Source organism: Triturus cristatus, chromosome 6 (assembly GCF_964204655.1).
Source record: "Triturus cristatus chromosome 6, aTriCri1.1, whole genome shotgun sequence".
Lineage (NCBI taxonomy): Eukaryota > Metazoa > Chordata > Amphibia > Caudata > Salamandridae > Triturus > Triturus cristatus.
The window spans coordinates 865,237,729-865,259,500 of record NC_140589.1 but is presented as its reverse complement, the minus strand read 5'-3'; the positions used below and the strand labels follow the sequence as shown (position 1 = coordinate 865,259,500).

General features: G+C 45.9%; 1 protein-coding gene across 1 annotated transcript in view; it reads left to right on the top strand.

Annotated features, from left to right (window-relative positions):
• Nucleotides 1-21,772, top strand: part of RNASET2 (ribonuclease T2) — a 152,494-nt gene that overhangs the window by 52,088 nt on the left and 78,634 nt on the right. Inside the window, exons 3-5 of the mRNA XM_085611449.1 lie at nucleotides 59-113; nucleotides 9,641-9,696; nucleotides 11,884-11,941. Of these exons, the coding sequence (XP_085467575.1) occupies nucleotides 59-113; nucleotides 9,641-9,696; nucleotides 11,884-11,941 (169 nt within the window). The remainder of the gene's footprint in view (nucleotides 1-58; nucleotides 114-9,640; nucleotides 9,697-11,883; nucleotides 11,942-21,772) is intronic.

Genomic DNA, 21,772 nt, shown 5'->3' with positions numbered 1-21,772 from the left:
ATCAGCTTGCCTCTAGAATGCTTTGAATAACATTTTTTTTGTCTTTAAATAAATATAGCCAGGAATGGAAGAAGCTGATTTTGACTCACACTTGGCCCGTAAGTGTTTGCAAGGTAAGCATTTCACCCCAAAACATTTGTTCTATTTTACTGTTGGTGAATGGTGATTGCAATACACACTTTGTTCCACATATATGGACTTCTCTACAGTGTCATGTGAAAGTTAGATGTATACTACTTGAATATATTCTTTTAATGGTGTATTACTGAATGACATTCAAGAGAAATTATTTTCTCATACTGCGCATGAATTTGTTTAGGGCCTAGATTGTACAGTCCGTTTTCTAAGTATCACTGTAATTTCCTGCCTGTTATTTTTCACCTGGCAGACAGGTATGTTTGTGGGAAATGCAGACTGCAGGCATTAAAGTTAAACCCTGCACCAACCTTTTCATGCCACTTCCTTGTCCCATTCCTTAACTTCAATGAGGTGAGGCCACCCCACTGTAATCTGGCACCTCTCTACCCACCCTCTGTAAGTCCATCCTTATTGCTATCCTATATCCTGCACTGCCTTCTACCTAGTGCATTTCCTGCTAGTTCAGACTGACTTTCCTGTGAACCCTCCTTTACCTTTCCTTCTGGGACGGAGCAGCCATTATGCACAAAATATAAACATGTTTGTGGGTTTAGCCATCTGCTGCCCTCATAGGACAAATTCTACTGGTCTTGTTAATGATTGGTTTTAGTTACAAATTCGAAAATATAGAAAAAGCAGCACAAGTCAACTTGCAGATTAGAAAACACATGGTTAAACATGTAAAGTACAAGAACTAATCATGGCGATGTGGAGTTAGTAGAATATATCCAGATGCTGAGTATGGAACCCCAATCTAATCCTTCATCGGTCACTGACGCTAATGTCAACCCTTTAGCTGATTGCTAGCCTGAACCCGGAATGGTTAGTTTTGATCTCATCTAGGGTTCAATATGTTGCAGAGTCTGAGGTCTTGGACGCCAGTTGTTTGCCTCGTTGTCTGAAGTTCGATCTTTTGCATAAGTTATACTAAATACTAAAATAGTGGTATAAGAAACACAACTCGAGTCACGACCGTGTCTAGAGGATGTAGGATCGTTGGGACCCCAAGGAACCACCCAAGGTGAGTAAGTTGGGACCCCACGGAGGACGGGTTCAGTGTGGGAACATGACTGCTTACTCCGTATCATTCTATGGGAGAGTCGCGGATGAAGTTTTAAAGTTTAAGGACCCTTCCCAGTGAACTTCGAATAAACCCTGTGCAAGTTAGGAGGTTGGAGAGCCACTGCACCCGTGGATACCGAAGTACCAGAGTTACCTATCCCAGGGAAGCTGGGTGCATAGGTCTCAAGTGGCGTCGGAAACCGCCGTCGAACCCAATGGAGGACTTCGAAGAAGAGCCACTGCTGGAAGGAAAAATAGTATCCGATGGAATCCAAAGGTGGATTCTTGTTGAAGAGTACCTGAAAGCAGAGTGGACAGAGTCGGGGTCAGTCAGGAGTGACCAGGGGTTTGGTAGACGAATGCCCACTGATGTCGGGTGCTTCAGGTGCATTGAGGAGGTTATTGACTCTGCAGCCACCGGGACCAGGAGACATCGAGGACGACCAGGAGCCGAATATGAGCTGGACCATGAAGGATGTCGAGCACTGAGGGGTCGGTGTCTGGCTGAAGTACCAACACGCCTTGGCAGCGGCAACCCTTGCAGAAGGTCAAAGAAGGTTACGGTTCATACCAGCAGGGTCCAGGATGCCCTCCAAACGCAGGGGAGTCAGGGCAGGCCTGGAGCTACCAGAGGAGCCCAAGAAAAGCAAAGTTGACTCTCAAATCGACCCGCTGGCCGGAGGCACAGGAGTCACGAGAGGGCCTTGAACAATTTCACTAAGCAGCAGCCCACGGGGCACTCTGTGTGAGGAGGCCGGAGTTCTTTGTAGGAAATGGTGCCAGAGGTTGGGGCTACTCGGAGCCCAGTGCACTTGCTCGGGGAAACACCAACAAGCATATGCACTTGCAAATGATCGTGGTGCATAGGGGTACGTGTATTGCAGCCCCCAGGAGGGATTCTGGCCTCAAACTTAGAGGGCAGCTCGGACCTCGAGGGATGTAGAAACCCACCTTCTGTGTTGCTGGAGCCTACGGAGTCCGTAGGAACTCAGGATCAGCAGACCGATCAGTCGTGATGTGGTGCCTGCGGAGTTTCTGAAGGGTTCAATCATACCTCCCACGCCGGTTATTTGATTTGATTTGATTTGAGTTATTACTTATAGAGCGCAGCGAATGCCGTGGCGTCTTGGCGCTAGCTGTGATACATGGATAGAGGGCCCTGAGCCTGGATTTTAGTTCTTGTCAAATAACCAGGTTTTTAATTCCTTCCTGAACCGCATCCAATTCGATTGGCAACGCAAAATAGATGGCATCTGGTTCCAAAGATTTGCCGCGCAAAAAGATAGTGTGCGGCCCCCCCCATCTTAACTTGCATGTTTTTGGAACACAGACAAGGCCTTCCGTGGTTGACGTAAGAGTTCTAGCAGGGAGATACCTAGTAAAAAGTTTCCGCACCTCCCCAGAAATACCTCCGTGGAGGGCCTTATGTACTAGACAGAGAGCTTTAAAATTAGCCCTTTGACGGACAGGAAGCCAATGTAGTGTTCTGATGGCCTCTGAGGTGGGACGACCCTTGGGAATATTCATAAGTAATCTGGCCGCTGCATTCTGAAGTGACTGAAGCTTCCTCTCCTGTGCTTTATCGATTCCCACAAAAAGAGCGTTGCAGTAATCCAGTTTAGATAAGAACAGTGCAACTACAACTGTCTTTTGAAGCTCAGGTGCTATAAAAGGGAATATTTTCCTCAAAGTTTTTAGGAGGAAAAAGCAAGAGGAAGTTAATTGGTTGATGTGGGCGGATAAATTAAGCTGCTTGTCCAGGGTAACCCCTAGGTTTTTAGCCTTAGTAACGGGAGTAGGACAAACTCCCGCCTCCGTGGGCCACCAGTTGGTGTTCCATACCGATGGTCCTTTACCGAATTCTAGGACCTCGGTTTTATCCGTGTTTATTTTCAGAAAGTTTGAACTCATCCAGCACATAATATCCATCAGAAAAGCGTGAAAGCCAATAGCTACTGTGTCTGGGGATTTGGCAACTGAGATGGTAAGCTGTGAGTCATCAGCATACATGATCAGTGAAAACCCTATGGTTCCTAACCAAGTTAGCCAGTGGGGACATGTATATATTGAAGAGGGTTGGGGACAAAGCGGAACCCTGCGGAACACCACATGGGAGTAGGAACGTTCCAGACTGTGTGTTCTCCCAATGTATTTTTTGTTGTCTGGCTTCTAAAAAGGAGAAAAGTAGATTTAATGCAGTGTCCTCCACCCCTATCTCTTTCAGCCGCTGCACCAACACCTTATGATTTACGGTGTCAAACGCCGCCGAAAGATCTAATAGGACCAGGATTGCTCTGCCGCCTCCATCCACTATCCTCCGTATCTCCTCAGTTGCCAGCACCAACGCTGTTTCTGTCGAATGACAAGGCCTAAAGCCATGTTGTGTACGGTCTAGCAGAAGATTGTCTTCTAGATAGTGGGTTAACTCCCTATTTATGGCTTTTTTCAGGATTTTTGCTGGTAGCGATAGTCGGGAGATTGGCCGATAATTTTTTGGTTCTAGTGGGTCCAATGCCGTTTTTTTAAGAATTGGCCTTATACAGGCCTTTTTCCATGCCTCAGGATATTTACCTGTTTCAAGGACTTGATTTAAAAGGGGGGTAAGATGTATACTGATGACCTTAGAAGCCAGATGAAAGACTGCTGGAGGGCATGGATCGTTTGGAGAACCAGATTTGGTGGATATCAGGAGGTCGTGGACCTCCTCCACATTGAGTGTCGTGAAGCATGCAAGTCTACCACTTGCTGCCCAGACATTGATGTTTAAAGGGTTACTATCTGGCAAAGTATTAACCGAGTTTAGGAGATCATCATAGATCACTTGTACTTTATTTTGAAAAAAGTTGGCCATTACGTTGCAAAAGGCTTGGTCAGGTGTGAATTGAACTGAGTGTTGAGGTGCGACAAGTGTGTGTACAGTTTTAAATCGCTCCTTTGAGGAATGTGTTGCATCACTTATTTTAGCAGTATAATAAGCCCTTTTGGCTTTGACAATAGCCTGCTTATATTCCTCCAAACATTGATTATATAGTAGCTCATGCTCTATACTATAATCTGTTCTCCAGATCCGTTCTGTCCGTCTACATTTCATTTTTATTATTTTTACCTTTGGACTGTACCAGGGTGCTGTTGCAGTTGCTCTTCTAAGGGTTTTATTAATTTCAGGGGCAACATTACCTACAGCCGTTCTGATCCAGTTTTCAAATTGGCTGGCTGCTATGTCATTGTCATTATTTAATATGAGTGGTTCCGAACTTAGTGCCTGTTCCAGGTCGGCCTTTTTTACCTTATTCCATTGCCGAACCTGCAGGTTCAAAGCGGAAAGGGGCTGAGGTAAGGTAAGGGTTTTGTTGGTCACCTCAAAAACAATCGCTCTATGATCAGTCCAAGGTAGGGGTAATGTTTTTGTTATTTTTATACCTGATTGATTTGTAAAAATCCCATCCAAAGTGTGTCCAGCTGAATGTGTGGGTTCCAGTACAATTTGGGAGAATCCGTATGCTGCCAGATTATCCACAAGTCTTGCTGTATCTGAGTTGGTCTCTGATTCGAGATGATAATTAAAGTCCCCCATAATAGTGAGAAACTCAGAATCCAGGCTTGACTCTAGAAAGTTTAAAATGGTCTGCGAGAACACCATTCTGGGTCCCGGCGGCCTATAAACAAGTAGCCCTTTGAATGTGAAGGAGTCATTAAGTTTCAGTGAGCACATTAAAGTCTCCGCTGGAAGCGCCGTTATAACCTCATGGCGCAATCTTAATTGTCCCTATAAATTATAGCTCTACCTCCACCTCTGCCTTCTATCCTATCATGTTGTACCATTACATAGCCTGGGGGAAGGGCCATATTCCAATCTGAGCTGGCATCAGTCCAGGTCTCCGTTAGGAAGGCAGTATCCGGATTTTCTATTTGGAGGAGACATTCTAGTTGGTATTTATGTTTCACAAGTGATCGTGTGTTCAGTAATATACATGACAAAGTTTGTATTGACTTCACCCTCGTCTTACCCTTACTCTGGCCATTATTACCGCCTGGTCCTTGTGGAGGGTTTTGTCGGCTATCTTGAATTTTATTACCTTTGAGGGGGTCTTTACAACCTATATCTGGTATAGTGGGATCCTTCCCCTCCCACCCCAGTGATAGATCAAAACAGTACCCACAGCCCCAACATTTGTAGGTGCTCGTTCTTATCCCCTCCTTCCAGCCACTACAGGTCGAGCACTCACCGGTCTGTATGTCATAAAGTTGTTGCTTACTATATTTATGGATGGGAGCACATCCAGGGGTCCTGGCTCTGTACGCACTCCGGGCGCCGACGGGTGCAGACGGGCTTGCCTTTGGCGCGCCCGCTGTGCGGTCGCCCCAGCGCGCTATTTGACGTTATGGGGAGTGAAGGACTAGACCGCTGACCCTTCAATAAGCGGGCTCGCTCTAACAGGCGGCACCGCGGGTCTCCGATCGTCGATTAGCTTTACTAAAATCAGGTCAATTCAACTTTTAAAAATAATTCCTAATTATTAGTGTGGGGTTCTGATTTCACAATGTTTGTCACCAAACATGATAGGGTTACTTTCAGCCGTTTTAGAGTTGGTCATCACGTGGTCGAATAATGCGACTCAATATGTCGTAAATGGCTGATGCACTGACAACCCGGGAAAAGGGACTCCGTAGGTAGCAGGGGTGTCCTGCTCATGCAGTGGCACCCACTTACTTCGAATCAATCACCCTGCCTTCAGGATTGTTAAGGCCTGCTATAGGGGTGACTTATAGGTTTTAAGTGCAGTGACCCTTAGATATAGTGAACCTATATCTTAAGTAAGTGGTGCATGCACCAACTTACAGAGGCTGAAATGGCAGGCCTGTAGATTCCATTTTGCATGGCCTCTCATGGGTGGCATAATACATGCTTCAGCCCATGGGAGGCCTCTGGGGTACCTATGCCTGGGTACATTGGTACCATATACTAGGGACTGACCAGGGTACCCCAGTCTCCAATCTGGAGTGTACCAAATTACATAACATCACAGTTTAGGGAAAAAGCAGCTAGGCTGGGGTCCCGATTAGCAGGATCCCAGTCAAACTAGTCAAAACAGTATCACATTTAGTAAAAAGTGGCGGTAACCATAAGAAGCAGATCCTACTTTCCTACACCGGCCCTAGAGGGTACTGCAGTCCCAGCTGAAGAGCAAGAGCTCCAGCCTTTAAAATGCATACAAAGATGCTGAATATGCTTATTTTGAGGAGTGGCGGGGCTTAATAATTTTCTTGATCACGCAAACATAGGTTCAGTTTATCAAAAGATTAAGAAAGGGGAACTTCTGTGCTCCTGCAGCCCCCTAGCAAATTCTCAATTGAGTTGGTGGTGCCCCTGTCCTCCTTGGACCACCTCAAGAGGAGAAAACATATGCAAATGGCCCCTCTAAGGGCATTATGGGTCACTCTAGCGCAGGTTCAGTGAATACTTTTAAGTGGCTCTCTTGCTGATTCAGGCCACTCAGGATTTTCTTTGTTCTTTTTTTAAACAACACAGGAAGTCCACTCCTGCGCTATCCCAGCCAGCTTGCTGCTCCTGTGATTCTCCTCATTCTACCTTCTCTCTTGCGATCAGGAATGGCCTGCGGTGGCTGCCGGTGGCGAGCTTGCCATCATTGGGTAGTAGGCCAGTGCTCTTCCCCTTTGGCTTTGGGGGGCCCAGAGTTGTGGTGTCAGGTTGCTTCCATGAAGTGTTTGGCCGGGACTGGATTCTGGGGAGGGTGCCCAATTCATCACCCTTCACTGGAAATATTTAATTTAAATTAATTTAATTGTAGGATGACCCCTGGGCACAGGTTCATCTGTGCTCCATTGCCTGTTAGGGGTAAAAAGTCAGATTTTTCTAATGGCCATATTTTGGTCCCTGTTGTGCCGATTTTAGCGATCTTTTTTTGCTTGTGAGCTCTTGCCACTGGGGGCAGTTTAGGAAGGCCTCTTGGCGAAGCAAGGGCACATTTTGTAGGGTGTTGGTTACACTGGCTCCCTGTGCCATCCTTTCTCCTTTTCCCTTATTCTTTGGTACTCCTCTCTTGCTTGTGCACAGAAGCCCAGATCTACCCCAGACACTGTAAGGAAACCAGCTTCCTGTGTCATTGATAGACCCACTTGTCCTGGGGTCAACTGTAGACAGTTGCTAGTCCATCAGGGGGCTTGTCCTTCAGTTGTCTGCTGCTGCTGTCCTGTTTCAGTGTCCAAATCCAACAACCTCTCTGTCCCCTTTGCAATGTTTTTTTGGTGGGGATTGAAAGTGCTAGAAGTCAGGAACTCATGGCCCCAAGTAGGGTGTCACATCACCCCTCCAACCCCATCACAACCCTCCTGCTCATCATGCTGGGACAATCCAAGATGGCATGGTACAGAAGTCACTGCTCATATCTCCTTTGGTGACTTAAGCTCCGCCCCTAGCTGATATCCTTGCCAGGGCCTTTGGTCCCAAAGCTTCAAAGGGGAGCCCCCTCCTGTGTTAGCAACAGCTGTCTGGGCGTCCTCCTTTGTTCAGTGGGCATGGGCTGTACCAACCCTGGTATAATGTTAATTACCAGATGCAGATTTTCTTCCGCAGCCTTTCCTTCTTAGGAGATGAGGGAAGCAGTGCTAATGACTCCTTTGTCGGGATCTTTGTTTGCTCTACTGGGGAGAAGAGTAATTAACTTGGCCCGGCATGGTGACAAAAGGACTGGACCCTGATGCTGAGATAGTGAAGTATGATCACTGTAGATGATCCATAAGGTGTACTTACTTGTGGAGTCTTGGGACCTATGTGTTCAAATTGGGCGTACATGTTTCACCCCAGGTTCATACCTCACAGGCCCTTGTAGGCCCAAGGGAAGCAAAACTGTACTTTTAAGGCAGATTTCCCCCTAAGTGCATAATGTAGCGTCACTGCAGACAAAACTGTAAACCATACTGACTTTACCAAGGAGTGCCCACTAATATTATAAGGCCTATCCAAGCTCTACCTCTTTTCTTGTAGTGTCCCCTCTGTGCCTGGCTACCTGTGCACAGTTACCGGGCTGCGCACAATGGTTGTCACGCACGTGTCTCCCACACAAATGTTCATGTGTAACCAGCCAAGTGCCCCTTACTCTACTGCTTAGCAATGGCCTAATCTAAAAAGGTGGACACTGGTGGTAAACGCATGCAGTCCATTTACCATGTGATTACTGTGTGGGAAACACAAGTAGTATGACCCACCTACAGTAAAAAGTCCAAAATCGAGTGATCGAAAAGAAACCAAAAAATCTGGGCATACTAAATAAGCAGAACCTTATTGCATCAATCACCCAGTACTGTCGGAGGAGCTGGTGATAATTGCCATTAGTGGTTTGGATTTTCTTTTTCTCTCCCAATCAACCCAGGAGGTTGTTTTAGGCCCCCACTTTGTTTCATTCCATTACCTATTCAGTCCCAGAGGGCTTACCTTTTTCACCTGAGCTATTTAGTATCTATCCGACCCACTGTTTGCAATCCTAAAACCTCTCAAGTGAGGGTTCAGTCCTTTGCAGACTACACACAGGCCTACACCAAATAGTTATTGAAGACTGAGGTACTAGGTAACTTACAGAGGACACAGAGAGATGTGGTAACTTTGATAAAAATGAAATTTTCGGTCACTGAACAACTTAAATTCTGAAATCACATTTGAGACTGAGTGCAGGGGTAACCTTCAGTTCCCTTCTGTACAAGTCAAGAGATGGATCATCCTCCTAGTTTTAAGAATCTGGATATTCGTTTTGATGTTGTGATGGCCAAAAGCTCTGAAGTGGGTTTGGTTTCATATTTTAAACAACTGGCCTAACTCAGGCGTATTCTCCTTCTATTTGTACCTTTATAACACCTGGGTTGTGAGGGCAGCAGGTAAATCAAGGCTGCGCTGGTTTACCAACTTACCACATAACTAGTGGCAGAGAGCATGGAATTCAACAGTGATGCTGATAATTGACTTAGTACGAGGTGTCTTGTCATGTTAAGTGAACTAGATCACTATACTGTCAGTGGAAGACAAAATGTCACTGCAGTATATTTACATGTATTAACATTGGCCGCAGTACCTCGCCAGGAAATCTCTGTCAGCCTGTGACAAACCTGAAAACTCAAGATAAGAAATTACTGATTAGCTGAGGGTTTAAGATCAAATATCAAAAGCATAGATCATTGTCTGCTCAAGAGCTAGTATGCAGAAAACCCCTTTCGGAAGTATTAGGGTATTTGTCCATATGAATCAACTTAAGCAATAAAGCACACTTTTTTTAATGTAATGTTTTAAGATAGCTGCCAAGCAATAGCGAGGGTATTCTGATAGACACAATTCTACAAATTGAAAAGTGTCCTGTGTGTAGTTTGCATTTTCACATGTTCTCCATATGTGTAATTTACTTGGATGTCCTGTTTGCTTTCCTTTATTCAGATGAATGACGTCGCTTGTAAGAGTCCTCCAAACTACTGGACATTACATGGCCTTTGGTAAGGAATTTTGAAGATGAATTAAATTATCTTAGTATTATGTTATCTGAAATCTATGATGCCCCTTTGCCAAAAAGTGGCACGACTACTGTGCAAATTCAGTGACAAAAATAGTATTGTAACGTTGGGAAACCAAGTAACCACAGGTAGAACAATGCTATAGTCTCTGGGATTAACCTCCTGAAAATGTCCATGGAAATTGTTAAACCACTAACCATACATGCTCCTCTCAATATATTTGGTTCTCCAAGTATTACTCAGTAACTCGTCTGTCAGTGTATATTCCAGATTTGCAATCACGCTCTTGTACAGTTGACACCGCCATTCCTAGGGAATCCATGTTTTGAAGTCTTTGTAATGTTGCTCCCTCCTTGAGCAATTTGAACCACAAAATGGGGAATCAATATTCAGAATTAAAGTGTGAGTGCGGCTATAGCAGGTTGGCTCAGGTGGGAGGATGACCCCAACATGGATCTTATTGAAATAACATGGCTTTTGCCCTAGGAAAGTTACTTTAGTTAGATCTTTGAAAGCGCTGCACTAAACGCTGTCAGATTTTGAATGTCATTGTATGTCTTTCTATCATTTCCTTTAGCTTTGGTGATTTTTCATCAACTCGTGTTAGAATGTAAACAAAAATGTGTGTCCACTGTGTTTGTCCCAATTATGTATGGCTCTGTAAATGTTCAGGATCACCAAAAACCCCTCAAAAAGGTAGATCGTCACATCTGAGAGAAATAAAAAAAAAAAAATGTTTGGCATTGTTATTAGTTGTCACTCATGTGAAGCAGCTCAGTAGAGAGCTGATGTTGCATGATGCAAATGTAGGCAGGTTAGATTACTGGCCTATGCTGGTATCTCTAGGAAAGTCCTTCCCTTCCACATGCCCCTAGCCTGCCTAGAATTGTGGATGGATGTGGAAAAATAATTAAGCCTCACTCCCTGCCATTGCACAATGACCTTGTCTGACAGTTGTGAAAAAAAGCTTACTTCCTACCCTTAGCCCAAGGGTGTGTGGGAGGGGGGCGTTTGGCAATTCTTGTGGGATAAGGTAGCTACAAATTGTAACAGATATTTGGCAGGGGTTGAATATTCACCTCCTACAACCTCCCTAGCACTGTCAAAGTGCTGTGGAGTGATTTGGTTACACCCCTCCACCTTTCACAACATGGGCACGTGGCTAGTCACCCCTACCCTTCAACTGTGTAGGGGATTATGTACACCACTCTGGTGTGCTGGTTAATCATTTGCTGCTTACCCACCTCACATTGTCATAGTGCCAGGAGTGATTTGGTCAATAAAAAGGTGAGGGTGAAATTTGGATCAGTTTACCCTGCTCACCGTGCACTAGGCCAAAGGGTAGAAAATTGCAGACACAAAAAATAAACTGATCAGCTAACAGCCACTCGAGGGCTGCGTTTCTTTTGAAGAGCTACCGAATACTCTGTGACTGCATTATATTATGGGCCACTGAGGACCAGGAAAAGGCCAGCTAATACTTTCCCCTGCACCTTGTACACAGTTGGAGGTGCAGCTGCTCTGCTCCTCCATCGACTGCAGCTTCTGGGCAACAGGAAGGAGGTTAGGTTAGGAAAAATTGATGTCCTCCCCCTTCTGACACCTTTTATCAAGAGAGGGTGAGAAAACGCTCCTGTAAGCCCTACCACCCTTACACAAGGCAAGGGTAGTTTATATGACATTACTCGCACCCATGTATTTAATCCCTCTCGATGTTGGTTCATATTGGGAAAGAGTTGAATATTGCTCTCGAGCAAGTTGGGGAGTCATTTTGTAGTTTCATGCAAAATGTGCAATTTTTAAATAATTTTCAATTTTACCAATGTACAATTGGAGCCCAGGCACACCCACTTCTCCCTTCAAACCCCACACATCCTTGGTCAACATGCATTCCTCATGGAAATACAAAATTAAAGCAAAGGTTCCAACCCACTGCTTGTGCCCAGGTGAACATCACAACTTGGTTCGTCAGTATCTTGTCTGGTCCTTATTTCTTCCAGGGGTTCTCACAGTTGGAATAATGTCCAATGTGAGTGGTTTAGAAGCATTTCTTAAAAATAGGACTGGATCATTCTTTTTATTTGTATTGTGTGCAATACTGTGAAATGAACCGTTTTTATTACTAGGGCATTAAGGAAGTTGATGAATTATGATTTCTTTTCTTATTAGGCCAGACAAATCAGAGATGTGCAACAAGTCCTGGCACTTCAATAGATCAGAAATTGAGGTATGATTTACCGCGAGAAGATTGTTGTTTTATGTAGTTGCACATCATAACCATTTGAACATTGTCTGGTATCCGATTTTTTTTAAAAAAACTGACGTTGCTTTGACTGTAATATTTGAATTACATTTAAAATACTTCATACGTGTTGATACTGTCTTGCCTCTTTTGCACTCTAAACACCACAAGAGATGAAGGCCAGTGGGGAGAAGAGTTGCCAACATATGGTTCAGCTCTTCAATAGTTTGGTTGTTTTCTTGTGTAAGGAAGCAGACCTTTTCAAATGAAGGAAGGCCATCCACATCCCTCTCCTGAAGTAGGCTTGTTCAGCTACTATGTCTCTCAGAATATTACCAGTGTCACAAGGTTATAATTGGGCTACATTGTGGCTTATTAAACCGCTTCCTAAATGAACACACAGCAAGCATACAGTAGTACTGTACAACCAGAAAAATGCAACTTCTAAATTGAACGTTTTGCCAACTGTATTTCTTTGAAGCCGTTTTGTGCACCTAAGTATGCGTCTTGTGGTCTGTTGTTATATAGTGATGGATAAATGTATTTGTTTTTGACTGGAAAAATATGTATTTTTGCTACCCATTGGGTAGTTCCTGATATCTTCAGACACACCACAGAATTGCCAAAACAACCATATATCCTGACACTAGCAGCGATCATTGTACCTTAGTCAGTACATACTCGAAAGGGATTCTCTTTCTGTTGTAGATACTGAACCTCTTCTTGGGACACGCAAAAGGCCTTGGCCTGGTTCTACACGTAGGTGAACTGCATTGGACTGTGGGCCCAGTTGGACAAGGATGAACGTGTTACGGGGTCTTCATTGTGACAAGTGCTCCGCTGCTGCAAGTGCCATTTGAGGTGTTTTTTTGGCAGTTTGCTGAGGTAGGGCACGTTGACTGATGTTGGGTTCATATGAGCCTTACTTACAAAATGCAGTTGGAAGCTAGAAGGCAAGAAGGCATGTAACTGATATAGACTGCCGATGGCTGTGCCACCAAACACCGTCAGACTCCAACTAATGTACAAATTATTTGGTAGATGTCGAACAACATTATTATTATTATTTTTTTTTTTGTAGAGTTTTATATAGCGCGAACTAGACCCGAATCCAATCAGGTATCGGAGCCCTTTACATATCACCAGTTACATTACATGAGGACACACATTCATTCTTTGTTAGGCACGGGGAGATTAAGTTATTTGCCCAGAATCACAGGATGTTCAGCGTCATTACCGAGACTCGAACCCAGTTCCCCAGGTCCGAGGTCGAGCGCCCTAGCCGTTAGGCCAACTCCTCCCCCCAATTGCTTTGGTCTCTGCTTTAAAATATCATGAACACTGTCATTTATACTGTGGGGCTACCTGACTCCTACCTCATCTGTTTTCTTTCACTTAAAGGTACCCTGATAACAAAAAGGGAATTTTGAGCCTATACTTTAGGTTTAGGAGATAACACTTAACACTTGTCTCCATCCAGTGGTCGGTGAGGCTTAAATGGGGGGAACAAAGATAAAAGAAAGAAGAGAAACACTGGGGAGTCATTAGGTAGGGGAGTAACATGGAAGAGGGAAGCAAGTGGTGTCCATACGGAAAGGTGAAGCAACTCCACCTCTACCTGTGCCTGGTTGGACTGGGCTTGGCGTTATGAGGTAGGGTTTATGCGGGCTCTTTGGTAGCGCTGTTGTCTGCTGTCCCAGGAAGACACGCTTGGATGCCTTGTATGAGCTGCAGAATTCAGAAGTATATCAGACCAGAGAGTTCGCGGGTTTCGTGTGCCAGATGCACGCATCCCACATCTTGTCAAATTGCGGCTACCTGGTTTCCAGTAAGGGGGTTCTTTTTTTCTAATCCTGTTACCGCCCATAGTTTGTGCAGCCCATCTGTGTAGGTGATAGTATAGTCGGTGCCCATTAGCAGGTGATGGCTTGCTTAGCTGCGCAGAGAGCCATTGTGATTGACTTTCCTTTACTGAAGTGCAGGGGGTAGGTTAGTGTGTTTGGCAATTCTAGATATATGTAGCTGGGCAGGGCTGATATGTCTCTGTCAGACATTTTGTTAATGTCTTTGGGCACCTCTTCCCAGTGCCGTTTGAGTTTGGGGCAGCGCCAGAGCAGGTGTTTCAAGGTGCCTGTTTGACTGCAGTTGCGCCAACAGGTATCCGAGCTACCAGTTTTACATTTTGCTACTTGTCCTGGGGTATAATACCAATAGTGTGTGACCTGAAGTAGGGCTTCCTGTCTTGGGGCACTGCGGGAGGACATTTGTGCTTTTTGTAGGATGTCGGTCCATTCCTTAGGCATGAATGAGCATTCCAGCTCTACTTCTCATCACTTTTGAGCTTGAGACTTCATGGGGTTGGCTGTTTTGTTTAGGAAGGCATAAATGTCCGAGAGGAGGCCGTTATCATCCTGATTGGTGATCAACCATTTCTCAAACTGAGTCAGGTCTTAGGTTGGTTGATCCAATGGTTGATGACACTGTAGCGCCAGGCCTCGGCAGATGGTAAGTCGTATCCCTGTTAGAGTTGTGAGAAGTCCATGAGGCCTGTTTGGCCAAATAGGTTGCTTACCCTTTAGTAGTTTGCTTTTTACCAGATCATGAAAGACTGTCCTGTAGCTGCAGTATGTAATTCTGGGTTCACTGTAATGGATGCGATGGGGAGGTGGTTGACAACAGTCCCTTGAGTGTCATGACTCTGTCCCATGCCCCTAGTGTCGCTCGGGTAACTTTGGAAATGTACACTCCAGGAGGCTGGTGTGTTTTCAAAAGCCAGGTAACATTCCAGATGTGGATACCTGCTATGCTCTGATCCATAAAACACCAGTGCTTCAAGAGTGATCTATTCCAGTCCACCATACACCATAGTTGCGCCACATGATGATAATAATGAATGAGGTGGAGGACTACCAGGTTTCCCTCCGCCATAGGCAGGTAGGCCCTCCTACGGTCCATGTGAGGCCTCTTGCCCCCCTTCCCCCATATGTAGGTCTCTATTACCTGTTGTAGTCTACAGATGTATGGTGTTGATGGGGCGACCGAAAGAGTCTGCATCACGTACAGGATCTTGGAGTGAATGGCCATTTTTACAGCAGCAATGTGGCCTAGCCAGGATAGTCCCCTACCCAGGATAGTCCCCTACCGACTGTAGATTGGACAGTACTGTAGTTAAGAGGTCCACATAATTGCACTCTACCATTGCACATAGGGTGGTGCAGATTTTAAGCCCTAAGTAGGTGACCTAGGAGTCTGCTCACGGAAAGGAGAAGTGGCGTTCTAGGTGCAGCTTATCAGTCTGTGGGATTGTAAGTCTGAGGGCCTGCGACTTCTGAATGTTTATTTTAAATCCAACAAATAATTTACAAAAAGTGGCTGAGACAACTAACACCGCACTTAACACAAAAGTATAGTTACTCAATTATAAACCAGTCTTACAAGTAAAGGGGGTAAGTCACCATAAACCTCTTGTGAGGTAATACCATTATGAAAACCAAAATATATTACTCGATACTCCAAAGAAAAGTCACAGAAACTTGTTTTAAAACAAGTTTCTTAAAAACAAGTATGTTGTAATAAAATGGAAATTAACAAGGTGAAAGGAAGGATTTTTTAATGGAATATGATTTGAGTTACTATAAATACTTACATTCCATGTTAATGTAGCTTGCAATATACAGCTCGTTTCCCTTATTTTCATAAGGGATGTATCTGGTCTTTCTTGTGCATTACACATTTTTTGTGCAATATAGAGGTTGTTTATGTATTTGGTTTGATCATAAAGGGCGAACTGGAATGATGCCATTATGCAATTGTTGATAATCTATTACACATGATCCAAAATGGGATTTTTGAAATATCAGTGTTTCCCATGTCGTGGGTACTTATAATGTAGTGACACGCATATGGATATTCATATAACTCACTAAAGATTGTTTGGTTGTTCGAATCTTTTAAAGTAGATTGTAGTTTTCCAGTGGTTTTAATAATGTATGAAATATTGTAAAATATTTGTACGTATGTTTGTAGCTATGAAGAAGTCCCAGGTGGGACAAAACACGTTGGCTAGGACTGCAACAAAAATGTTTTCATAAAAAGATGAACAATAAAGAAGGGAACAGTAATCATATTTGGGACTCCTCCATTATGTTCTACCGAAACACGGATAGCTGATTTATATTATATGATTTTCCCATTTTGAATACTTGATTGCTTCTTTGGAGTGCATTGTAATATAATTTGTTTTAAATCCGGCTAGTGAGCCAAAGCTCTCCAGCTCCCTCAACAGGGCAGGCAAGTATGAGAGTGGTTGTGTAAGGGTCACTATGAAGCATGCCATTGGTGTACAGTACTATCTTGTGTTCCTGGCACCCTAATTAATCTTTGGGGCCGGTTTGAATGTGATCCAGAAGCGGCTTCTTGTAGAGTATCAAAAGGAGTGGGGAAAGTAGGCAACCCTGCTTCTGGCGATGGTTAAGGCGTGCAAGGTCAAGCTGTTATCTGTCACCCAGGCCATGGGGCTGATATAGTTACAGTTCACCCATGTGCGAAAACGTGGGCCCAGGTCCACTCCAAGTATCAACCTTAAGAATGACCAGTTTGGTGTCCAGTGACAAGAGAAGTGCCGGGGTCCAGGAACATTGGTCTTTGTCTATGAGGTGTAGTAGGAGCTTGCTGTTGTCACTGCAGCATCTCTCTGCTATGAATCCCACCTGGTCCGGGTCAATCAGACCCTGCAAAATCGGATTTAGGCACGAAGCCCGACACCTGTGAATAATTTGGCATCTACGTTGAAGAGGGAGATAGGGCTGTAGGAGGAGCACTGCGTGGGGTCTTTCCCGGTTTGGGGATCACAGTGATTAACGCCTCTCTCATGGTGTCGGTGAGCGATCATGTGTCAGCAAAGGAGTTATAGAGGCGTGTGAGGAGTGGGCCCAGCTGGGCAGCAAATACTTTGTAAAAGTTTGGGGTAAAGCCATCCAGCCCAGGGGCTTTTCCAGATTGTAGGCGGGCAATAGGCGAAAAGACCTCATTAAGGCAGATATCCGTCTCTAGGGATCGCGCTTCTGCCTCTGAGTTTCATTATGAGTGTCAGCAAGTGTCCTGAAGGATCTACTATTTGCGCAGTGTAGCGGTCGACATAAAATCCCTCGAAGGCTAATGCAAACTCTGAGTCTAAATATAGGGCATGCCCAGTTGTGTGTGGATCTCTGCAATTCTAGTCTTGCGGGTGCAGGCTTGAAGCTTATAAGCGAGGAGCCACCCAGCCCCCTTCCCTTCCTTGTAGTATTTTTGTTTCAGTTGGAGGAGGGCATATTCCACTCTGTTTGTGTCCAGAGCCTAGAGCGGCTTACAGGTCAGTGTCCGTTACTTTCGCATGCTGCAGGATCCTGAGTTCTATGGCCTATTTAAGCTTATTAAGCCTGGCGGGGATTGCTATAAATGTCCCTCTGATGACTGTCTTCATAGTTTCCACAAGGAGATAAGTGTTGTCTGCGTGTCATTGGTCTGGAGGAAGTGTTGGGTGGTATCCCAGACTTGGAGTGTGGATTTGAGTTCTAGAATGGTGTTGAGCCACCAGTTCCCCCTGGGGGCGGTCGACCTCGGGGCAAGAAGGGCGAGCGACACCGGGGTGAGGTCAGGGACAGCCAGCACTCCTATTTTAGAGTGGTAAGTGGTTGCCAAGACACCAGGAGTAATTAGGGAGTAATCTATATAGGCATATGTTTGATGGGAGGGAGAGAATGAGGTGTAGCCTCGTAAAGAGGGGTGTTGAGTCCTCCACATGTCAGTGAAGCTCTCATCTCGCAGCCATCACAGGCTAAAGTTCCCGGTTTGTCCCACCCGCTGAATTTATCTTGCTAGAACCGTGTGAAGTTGAAGTTTCCCCATCAATATCTGTGTCAGCAGAGGTTGTGACAAGGCCCTGTTCATTCTTGATGAATTGTTCCTGTCTGTCATTGCGTGCGTAAAGTGTGGCAAGAGTGAATGAGTAGGCGTTTAGGGTGATCCACAGGAGGAGAAGTCTCCAAGGGTGCTCTGCTTGAATTTTTGTTACTTGCCCCCCGAATTTCATGGCTAATAGGTTCTTCGAGGATGTTGAGGAAGAGGCAAGTGACTGACGCGTCCTTCCAGGTCACTAGGATCCGCCAGAAGGGGAAAGCCCATGATCCTGATGTAGGAGCAGTGTGATCTGTTTTCTAGGTCTTCCAGGTGTTGTTGCAGGTTAATATTTTGATCACGGTGCTCCAGCAGCTCCTGCCGGAAAGCATTGAGTGCCTCCTCTTTTGTGTCACTGCTTTGTTCCAGGGTATTAACCTGGTGGCCTAGTTCTTCCATGGTGCGCTTCACCTCTTTGATTTCTGTAGTGGCGTCATTCGGAGTGCCATAATGTGTTCTCGGATGCCACCAAATAGTGCCTCCATGTATGTGTCGGTGAGGGACCCTTACACGTCCATCCACCCGGTACGGGGTTCGGCACCTCGGTCTTCTCTGGTTCCACAGACGTGGTGTCTCCCGTGTCCGCTTTCTTAGCTGGTGTCTTGAGAAACAGCTCCTTTAGGGAGGCATCCTTTTTTAGGTCTCGCCTGAGCCAGCGCATGCGCTGCTCTGCGAGACTTTTAGTAAACAGGCTTTTAAAAGTGCTACCAGAGGCTTTTGCCGGCTCCCAGCGTGCGGTTATGCGCGCATGAACGTGCACAGGCCATCTGGCTTTTGTAACGGCTCATTAAGCCTTACAATGCTCTTCCACCCCCTCTGTCTCTCTGCTATCACTACCCCCTCCCTTCTCCCCCTCCCTCAGCTTCAGCTATCTGTCTTTCCTATGCCGCGCGCACCACTCGCAGGCACCCTACCCCCTTCTTTCTCCCCCTCCCTCAGCTTCATTTTCACAGCGCACAATATTACTTTCACTTTCAGGGCCGTGCGGCTGCATCAGTTTCACAGCCGTGCAGCCAATGCCAACGCTAGATTTGTCGTGCAGAAGTCAGAAACTTCACCGCCCTTCCCCCACCCACCTATGCTGTGTATTAAGGGCTCCCTTCGCAGCTCTCCGTTCTCGATGTCAGAAGCTTCACTGCCCTCCCCCCCCCCCCTCCTTTGCTGTGTATTAAGGGCTCCCTTCACAGCTCTCCGTTCTCGAAAGCGGCAAGGCTTGTTCAACAAGACCACTGAAGACCAAGCCACCCACCCTCTCCGCAGTATATGTGCCGTTCACTCAATATACCAGCTCCTGCGCATCCACAAGCAAAGAGTGCGTCACAGAATGCGTGGTCGGTTGTGCTTAAATCACCACACAGCAACGTGTGCACACACCGCATTGCAAAGATCATTTCGAAACAAATGATACCAAAACCAGTTTCTGTCATCTTCTCTCTTGCTTCCTTCCCTCTTCTACCCTATCCCATTGCCAGGGCTCCCGCACAGTGCCTGTTCCTAGCAGTCTTTCTTGTCTCCTCTCTCTTGCTGTATGTCCCCTCTCACTCTTCTTGCCTCCTCTCTCTGTATGTTCCCTCTCCCTCTTTCTTGCCTTCTCTCTCTCTCTCTCTCTGTCTCTGTCTCTGTGTCTCTCTCTCTCTCTCTCTCTCTTCCTCTCTGTATGTTCCCTCTTTGTTGCCCCCTCTCTCTCTGTATGTTCCCTCTCTCTCTTTTTTGCCTCCTCTCTCCGTCTTTCTCTGTATGTTCCCTCTCAGACTTTCTTGTTGCCACCTCTCACTCTCTCCCTCTGTTTCCCTCTCCCTCTGTCTTTCTTCTTCCCTCCTCTCTCTCTGTTTGTCCCCTCTCCCTGCCTCCTCTCTCTATATGTTCCCTCTCAGTCTTTCTTCTTACCTCCTCTCTCTCTTTCTTGCCCCCCTCTCTCTCTGTTTGTTCCCTCTCTCTCCTCTGCTGGCTCCGCAGTCGCCCCTTCTCGCCCTGCCCCCCCCCCCGTTCCCACTCATCCCACGTTCTCTTGCTGTCTCAGCTCCTCCACCCCTCTCTCGTCGCTTGCCCCCTCTTTCTCCCGCTCTCTTCCATCCCTCTCTTCCCTTTCTCTTTCTCCCTTCCTTCCATCTCCCTCGGCGTCCCTCCCTTCTCTCGCCAGGTGATGCATCCCTGGTGTTTAAATTGCCAGTGGCAGTTGGATGCTGCGCTCCGTTCAGCTGGTGCTGGGCTTGATGAATACCCCTCCCCCCACCCAACACAAGCAGTAATACATAAATACCTGGCAAAGCCTCATCCGGCTCATTACAATGGAGTCGCATAACAGCATTAACACCGCTGTACATGCCTCCGTTAATAAAAGCCTGGCAAAGCCTTCTTCATTGCAGTAATCAGTCAACTACAAAATAGCCTTTGCTGAGCTAAAAACAAAATGCATTCCTCTCACAACTACACATATCGTATTTCAGCTCTTGCTGTTTTCCCTCGGGTAGACTCGCAGCTGGAGGCGTTGGATGCATCCTCTAATCTACTACAAAACATGCATCAGTGCCCCATTTGAAAGAATTGGTGACCCTCTGCAGTGCAAAACAAGCAACCGCCGTTTTGGAATACAAAAGGAGGTTGAGCTGTGGAGCGTATGAGTGGGACAGCAAGCTACATCCAATCAGTGCAACCAACCTGCATGACTACAGACAATGAAAGCATGGCAAGATGTACTCTAAAATTAGTGTTACTAGAACAATTTTCAGAGTGGGCGTGCTCCCATCATAACATAGCATACATTTGTATTGATCATTGTCAGGTGTATGCCTGTACTTTATCTAGTGTCTCATATGTAAACTGTGCTTATTGTTGGGCTTCTGGCCTCCATGTGTCTGTAAATTATTAAGATATGCTAATTATGGGACTGGCCTGTGTTTGTTTTCGTATTGTCTTGCATGTGTAACTGTTTAAGATGTGCTGATTGTGGAGCTCATTGGCGTTTATTTTTTATTGGGGTCTCTTGTAATATCATAAAGATACGCATTTGTAGTCCATTGCTTTAGAACCTCTTACTCTTGAGTGCTGTGTGTGTTACGTACATTGTGCAGTACCACTCTGTAGTTCTCTGTATCACTGTAACTTTAGTATAGGCACACATTCAGCATCACGCTGCAAATGACTGCTGGACTGAACAAAGCCATCATTTCGACGTCCCGTGGCACACATCCTCATGCTCATAGCCAATAGGTCTCGCCTTTTGGACCTTTTACGTGTTTGGCCATGCAACAGTTAATGTTGTTGCAGTAAGGATATTGTGCTGCAACACTAAATACTTATAAGGTCCCAAAAGCAAGACCTGTTGGCTATGCCAATACTTGTTAGCTGTGTGTGTGGACATCGCATGGGGGATACGATTACTGGGCAGGAGGGACAGGTTTGCTGTTATATGTAGCTGGCGGCGTGGGTGTTAGCCCGTCAGAGTTCTCATCAGTTGTAGAGCCTGACCCTTCTCAGAGCGGGTCTGCACGCCCGCTCCGATCCAAAGCAGTGGGGGAGCTTGCTCCTGTAGTTACGCCGAGAATTGTCTGATCACAGGTGCCTTTTGAGTACAGTCCCCACACAGGGTCAGTTTTTCCACCTGCTAGGGTCCTCTCCACTGTGTCCCCCGGCAGCGGGGGCTCTTGCGCATCAGGAATGGGAGTGCAATATTGGACGTGCGGACGGATGTAGCACCAGATACTCCCGATCTGTGGGTAGCTGGGTTGAGTCCGAAGCCACGGCTGATATCCATGCAGGACTTCGTGCCATAGTTGACTATGAAAGGCACTGTCAAGGCTGTTTGCCTGTTGATAAGGATTTGCACCCGCTCTGATGAGGAAAGACAGTAGCTCTGTGATGCCAATCAGTGAGCATGCA